The 7712-nt window shown below is 40.3% G+C and overlaps 1 protein-coding gene across 1 annotated transcript; it reads right to left on the bottom strand.

Moving 5' to 3' along the window:
* Window positions 1-295: 295 nt before the first annotated feature.
* Window positions 296-7131, bottom strand: LOC149298295 (thiamine transporter 1-like). The gene is made up of 6 exons (XM_089487478.1): window positions 6958-7131; window positions 5448-6047; window positions 4269-4497; window positions 3348-3540; window positions 1502-1643; window positions 296-418 (listed from the first exon to the last, which is right to left on the bottom strand). The coding sequence occupies exons 1-6, from the start codon at window positions 7129-7131 to the stop codon at window positions 296-298; spliced, it is 1461 nt and encodes a 486-aa protein (XP_089343604.1).
* Between the last annotated feature and the right edge of the window lie 581 nt (window positions 7132-7712).

Here is a 7712-nt window from a genome sequence, read left to right as displayed (position 1 = left end):
TGCATGAGTTTGCCTATAACTAATGAAAGTTAACACTTTAGACAAATACATACACTGAAAGACTACATAAGAACAATTTCTTGTGATGGTATAATGGAGGTAGCAAAAGTAAGATTCTGGCTTAATATTATTTATGCATTTCTTTCCAATAATTAAAGCAATAATACTTTCTTCAGGGCCACCAAAAACCGATATTGAACAGTATTAATAGGGCTTTAATTCTAAGTGCACTATTCAAAGAACATATTATTCCAACGTGATCCTTCAATCCATCTGCCTCTTGATGTTGGCCCATTTATCCAACCCCTGAGGACTCCGGTGCTTCTTTTTTCCTTAGCCAGTCACTGATAAGATGATATAGTCCACTCACAAAGAAGATAACAGAAATGACTGCGAAGTATCCAGCATAAACGATAAACTGCAAGCATAAAAAAAAAAAAAAAAATTATGTTCAAAATATCTTAAACCGCATGATGAGCACTCTTCTCTCTTTCACTGACTTAAAAAAAAAATAAAAAAAAAATTGTACTGAGAAGGGCTTTCACTTTCCCACCCTTCATGAGCTGTGCCGAGACAGACAGGAGCACACAGCATCACCAGCTCAGCCAAATGTATGCAAAACCATTAAGAATTCTGCTGTGTGTTTACATTCCAATGGTAAAAGGTAATTACACCCCCCCCCTTAGGTACACTGCTGCACACGCGCACACACACACACACACACCTATATTTTAGAAAATGCACATTTACCATTGAACCACTGTGGGAATGCAAGTGATGCATTCTAGGTACATGTACATGTATGAGCAGGTATGTATGATTAAGGGAATGTACGAGTATATGAATGTTTGTAAATGAATGTGTGTGACAGCATGGATCTGGAAATATGGGGGGATAGCATGACAGTTCTAGCATTTACTAGCTGCCTGGGCATGATAGGAGTGTGATTGCTGTTGGCAATTATATATATATGATTTTTTTGGTCCAATTTTGGTGTGTTACTTACTTTTAATAAAAGTGTGCTTAACACACCAAAATTGGACAGAAAAAACAACAACAATATTAATATATATATATATATATATATATATGATTAACAGCAATCACACTCCTATCATGCCAAGTCAGCCAGTACATGCTGGAATCTGGGTATGCCTGGGCTTGATAGGAGTGTGATTGCTGTTATATACATTTATATATATTATTAATGTTATTGATTTTTTTTTGTCTAATTTTGGTGTGTTACATAGTGTAGCTATTTTTTTTTTTTTTTAAAGGTTTGGGGGGTCATTTTCGGTTTCAGCCAAGTAATTCCTAAAATTTCAGTCCCGAATTTTCATTTCGGTGCATCCCTAGATATATACAAATTATAGATCAGTTTGTATTTTATAGGTTTTATACACACAGTGCACAACCCAGTTTTCACAAAAGTGATTTTTTTTTTATTAATATTTTTTTATATTATATGTATATATACACACACAAACACACACACACTTACTTGCATCGGTATATCTAATCCGAGGCCACTGGAATCCACAACAATTAAAGTCATTAAAGTTTGTAACACCAAAGCAGCAAATGTGTTTACTCCAAACACAAGGGCATAACGCTCCATATTCAAGCTTGCTGCGATCTGAAATCTGGAAAAAAAAAAAAAATCAAATTCACACCATTGACAGTAACAGCATCATAAAGGTAACAAAAAAAAAAAAAAAAGCATATATTGTATACTTTTCAGGGGAGGAGCCTCCTTTCCAATATACTCGTACCCAGTTTAATCGAAATGCATGTGAACTACTGTACTTATATTAATCCTCCCATTTTATTATATTGTAAACTGTAAAAGTCTTAGTAACCATGTTAGGACTTAATTAAAAACATACATCATGTCACAACCTGGTTTCTTCTTTTCTAAACTACCACTGTCAGTTCAATTTGATTAGTAGGTCTAAAAACGAAGAAAAATGAACAGAATTCCATGCTTTAAATATATGTATTTAAACTTGGAATGGTTCTATTAAGCTGGTGGGAGCCAAAATACAGCAGATTTTCCGTTTCTAGCACCAAAAAAAAAATAAAAAAATATATACACCGTATTGGCTCGAATATAGGCCGTACTTTTTCCCCCCACTTTAAGTCTTTAAAGTGGGGGTGCGGCCTATATTCCGGGTCTAGCGCCGGGCAGGGTTAGGATACAGATCCCCCGCAGCGGTGCAGGGGACCTGCATCCTACTCCCCGATACGCTTAGACAGCACTTTCCACGGGGGGGGGGGGGGGGTTGGGGGTGCCGGCACAGGAGATTGTCTAAGCGCATCGTGCGGATGGTCACCGGCTGCGGAGGTTGTTTACCCGCATCGCCGCAGCCAGTGACCGTCCGCACGATGCGTTTTACCTCTGCCCCCAAGACTTACCAGAGGAGACTCCCGGGTGTCTTGCGGGGGACATCTACGCAATACGCGTATACAAGTTGAGTACGCGTATTGCGTAGATGTCCCCCGCCGGCCCCGCAAGACACCCGGGAGTCTCCTCTGGTAAGTCGGGGGGGGGCAGAGTGGCAGCATATCTCGGGGGGGGGGGGGGGGAGGACAGTGGCAGCATATCTCGGGGGGGGGACAGTAGCAGCATATCTCGGGGGGGGGGGGGAAGACAGAGTGGCAGCATATCTGGGGGGGGGGGGAGACAGAGTGGCAGCATGTTTTTTTGGTGCTTTTTTAAAGAAAAAAACTTTTTCTTTAAAAAAGCACCAAACTTTTAGGGTGCGGCCTATATACGGGGGCGGCCTATATCCGAGCCAATACGGTATATAAAAAGATTTATAAAATAGAAACTATGCATCGGTGGGGAGGGTTCAAATAAATGAATAGACAAATATGGTACTAAAGGAAAGTGATTATGGTTTAATTGTCATATGATTAAAATACAAAACATCCTATGGGGATGTGATACTAAACAACAAACACAACACTAGTATAGTCCTAGGTTGTATACACCTACTACAGAGACACCATTGAAGTTTAGGAGGTGATCGGTGATCGCCTCCTGAACGCTTTTAAAACGGGTGTCCGCCGCCATACAATGTATGGCGGATGTTGACGCCCCGGGGAGGGGCCAGACATGGTCTATGATGCCGATCTCGGTGTTGCTGAATGCCTCGACATCGAGGCATTACAGCAACACCGTTTAAGCTTAGAAAGTGATTGTTGATCACTTTCTAAGCTTGTTTAAGTCTCATGACATATCAGGCACGTCATAGGTCGTTAAGTGACCATTTTGCATGACGTGCCTGACCCGGCAATGGACGTTAAGGGTTAAAGACACCAGAAATACAGAAGCCTTGACTTACGTTGCAATAGTGATGAGGAGCATATAGATAATTCTGAAGACAACATATGATGCATAGCACACCCAAATGCTGAGAAAAGTATCCATGATGTATATGCAAACAGTGATGGCCAACGAGAAGAAAGCAAGAACCAGCTCCCCATACGTGGACCATGATTTCTTGATGAAACCAACAGCGAAAACTGCAACAGCTCCTGCGGTAAATTAGAAAACGAACAGTGATCGTGTGATTAATCTTATACTTAAATAACAGGTACATGTATGGTATATGAAAAATGTATAAGAGACAAATGCAGAGATGCACGGCTATGCAATGCACGAAAGACCTGATATTAAAGTGAGATTACCCTTCGATGGATCAAAATAAGGTTTAAATTGACAGTTTAAAAACAGCCAAATGTCATCTTTGATAAAACTGCTTTACTTCATTAAAAGGGTGTTCAATATGAACTCCTATATAAGGGCTCCTTATCACAAAGAGAATCTGTCGGGAAGCAAATATTTCTCAAAATAAAATGAAATAAACCTCTACATATCTTCAAGTCAAGATCCTTATCTATATCAGCATAGGCTACAGAGCAACCCATATGTCCTCTATATACATAATAGGATACACATCCCATCATACGACTCAACAACCTAACTAGAAAATTGTAACGCGCTCAAGAAGGGAACAAACTCTGACGCACATATGAGCAACATTATCAGACTCTGAAGTTTATATAAATGTGCCATAATTTGTTTACAATCATTTTGCGTCTGGTTCGCTTATACTGCACAAAACTTAAATTTCACTAATGTCGAAGGCACTTTTTCAGTTACAATTAAATACTATTGCTGCATTACAAGATAAAGAAATTAACTGTGGAGAATGGAACACGTTATCACAGGGGACAAACGAAAACAGAATCTCTGCACTTACCTAACAGTGTAGAAGCGCCCTCCACGATTCCATTGTAGGAGGCTGAATGGGAAGGCGGTGCAAGGTTTTGCCATAATCCTTGAACATAGTTTACTACTTGACAGTAACCACATGTTGACAGGGCCCACCAGACGGACCAACACAACAGTGTGCGGGAGGAATAGCAGTTGAGAAAATCATTCCAAAGTATTCTTAGTACCATTAGTAAGTTGACGGTACTTTCTTCAACCTAAAACCAAGCAAAACTATTTTTTAAAACCATAAGTATGAGATGTGTAATAAACCACACACATTAACTATCTAATTAAATACATACACACAGAGATATTATATATATATATATAATATCTCTATCTAAACCTATAAAGACATTCTGATAATCAAGACTTTCGCCTTGTACCTGTGTTTTGGGTTTTTTCCTCTCTTTCTAGAACAATTTGAAGAATTTCATGCATAGGATCTGTTGCTAGGGATCGTATTATGTAAAGTTCTTTTTTGCTCATTTTATCAGTGTTTCTACCGCCTCTTGCTGAATACTTTAAATACTAATATATATATATATATATATATATATATACACATATATATATACACACACACACACACACACCCCATGCATGAACTTCTTTAAATTGTTCTAGAAAGAGAGAAAAGAGAGAGAAAGAAAACAAAAACAAAAACACAGGTACAAGGCGAAAGTCCAGATTATCAGAGTCTTTTTATAGGAACATACAGCCAGCCATACTTTGTGTCCGCATGTGAAGGCCGTTTTGAGCATTTTTATCCACTTTGTTATTTCCACATTTCAAGGTAATTGGAATAGCATTGAGCTCTCCTGTAAGTCAAAACGGAGTCATGCAACGTCCATCAGCGTGCTGCTTGTGACATACCCATGAAAGGAGGGAAAAAGATTACTTACATTGGCCTTCAGAAAAAAAATAAAAATATTTTTCACTGTTTAAATATAACTAATGTAAACAGAGGCTATAGAAAGACAAAATATGCTTAGAATTGTTAACTTTTTTGGTAGTTACAAAGCAAATGTTTAAACTACAGGTTTTCCAAATGTGATTGCCTTTCATACACTGAAGATATTGGAGACCCCCTGAAATATCAGTACGGTATGAAGGGAAAGCCAAGTGATTTTTCAATTATTAAAGGCTATAACTACACACTTACCCGATTATCAGCAGGGGAGTTTTCGTTGTTTAACGGAATCTGTGCTTCGATGTCTTCAGACTCTGAACCGCATCTCAAGTCGCCATTGTTAATAGAGTCTTTGTGTGAAGGTCCCGTAACATTTATTTCCCTACTGGAATTTTTGTTTTGATGGAAAAAAAGGCTTTTCTTTGGCATTGGCAAAAACCATGCAGCAGAAAATGCAATAGAGACACTGATTAACGAAATCACGTTCAAACTAAACAGAGACCAGTTGGCCACTGAGAGAAGAATCTGACCCATAACAGAGCCAGCCGTGAGACCAGTTAATGTGGCAATGCGACAATAGCTGGTAACTTTCTGAAACATGCTTGAGTCGACCACACTGTAGATATAAGCATAATAAGCTACATCAGTTGCAGTTGAAATACCATAGAAAAATTCAAGGAACTGAATGGCCAAAGTCCCTTGTGCATACAGGAGCATGAACCATGTAACAATGAGGCTCAAACCCTGCAAAATAATAACTGGCTTATATCGGAGATAGTCTGTAGCAAGGAATACAGGGAATAGCAACGCCAGGTATGAATACGTCCAAACCGGGTAGATTTCATTGTAGACCTAGTGATGAGAAACGGAAAAAACATGTCAGCCAAAGGAGCAGTACAGGAAATGTCCACAAAATTCAGCTGGGGGAAAAAAAAAAAGTTAAAAGATAAAATATTTAATGACAGCACTGAGGAAGGAATTTTAGATGACAAAGCACTGATCTTTATACATACAATAGGCTCTAGGAATTTCTGGTTATGCTTCACATGGGCTAAAGAAAAGGAGGAGCGGGCGAGCACGAAAAGGAGGAGCGGGCGAGCACGAAAAGGAGGAGCGGGCGAGCACGAAAAGGAGGAGCGGGCGAGCAAGTGGCTGGACACATACTGGAATAAGTCATTCTGGAAAAGTAATGAAGAAGTGAACCTATTTTAATAAACAGGCACATACGCTTGTCATTAAATCACTATGTTGTTACAGTAACATGAGCACGTTGGGGTGAATTATTGACAGATCATACAACTAACAAGCTTCTCCGCTCCTGTTTGCAAACTAGACTGGCACAGATCTCTGCACATTGACTTCATATAAAATGAGCACTGCCTGCAATTTAAACTGTTCAATTTTCTATAGATGAAGTAATAGTATTCACACACATGAAGAAATACATCCAACTATGAAGTAACAGTCACTGGGGAGTAACATGACATTGGCAATCAAGCTGCTTTAGCATGTGATGACCACAAGTTACCCAACATGACCATGCAAATTAACGATTTAAACAGGGGCAATATACTTTATGATGTGCATGCAGGCAGTGGCACTTTATTCCAGATCTCGCTATCGTAGCTAAGCAGCAATAATACATAGCGCTATATCGCTCACCCAGGCTAAATGGATCTTCCCTGAGTCATTCTGACTCGCGTACCCGGAGGCTACTATGTGGGCACTTACAGCTCTCCCACCCGAACCCGCCATCACCCACCTGTCTCTCAGTCAGGTTCTTGTCTGGCCCCAGCAGGAACGCGGTGAGGAATGGCTCAGACGGCCTGAGGTTGGCGAAGAACCCGTAGGCACATAGGAGAAAGGTGGGCATCACATACCCAGCCCCGCACATAGGCATGCCTTTCCTACAACGAGCCTTCTCCCTCAGCTTCATAGTAAACAACCGGGACCCGGAGGGCAGCCTATAAACGCAGTACGCGGGCAGCCTTCGCAGCAGTCCTGTAAAAAGTCCCGGCAGCGCGTTAGCTCCATGCTCTAAACAGCAAGGTCATTGTCCCGTGCACAGCCTCCGCCATGCGTTTGAAGCCGCACCGGTAGGAGGAGAGATACCAGCCAACTAACACACCGCCCGCTCCCGGCGAATAGCGATCGTAGGAGGTCCTCAATGAAACAATCACGAGGGCTGGAGCCACGCTGCGTCATTTCACTTCATGTCATGATGCGAACAAACATAGCATGCGCTGCGGGACTGACAGGCTTCACACAGCCACCGCCCTCTTTTTACTGTTAAAACTTTATTAATAATACATGATCTGTGAACATAAATGGAATAATATATATAGACATATAGTATGTTTCCTTTAGAAGTAGCTGGTATTTTGCATTACACAAAAAAACCCCTGCTAATGTAGATCATTTCAGTGCCTGCATATTTTATTAAATGTAATAGAATAACTGAAATTTACTTTAGCTTTTCACATATAGGACATTTGAGGTAAAAAAGTCAGTCCTACT

Source organism: Sceloporus occidentalis, unplaced genomic scaffold (assembly GCF_023333645.1).
Source record: "Sceloporus occidentalis isolate IW3139 unplaced genomic scaffold, rSceOcc1.0.p SCAF_33, whole genome shotgun sequence".
In the NCBI taxonomy this organism is placed as follows: Eukaryota; Metazoa; Chordata; class Lepidosauria; order Squamata; family Phrynosomatidae; genus Sceloporus; species Sceloporus occidentalis.
The sequence above is the reverse complement of the archived record's forward strand: the minus strand, read 5'-3'. Positions and strand labels throughout refer to the sequence as shown.

Coding starts and splice junctions, on each gene's coding strand:
- LOC149298295 (XM_089487478.1), bottom strand. CDS start 7,131: ATGAAGCTGAGGGAGAAGGCTCGTTGTAGGAAAGGCATGCCTATGTGC. Junction 6,048..6,957: donor AGAACCTGACTGAGAGACAG/GTGGGTGATGGC, acceptor TCTCATCACTAG/GTCTACAATGAAATCTACCC. Junction 4,498..5,447: donor ACTCCCCTGCTGATAATCGG/GTAAGTGTGTAG, acceptor GCTTGGTTTTAG/GTTGAAGAAAGTACCGTCAA.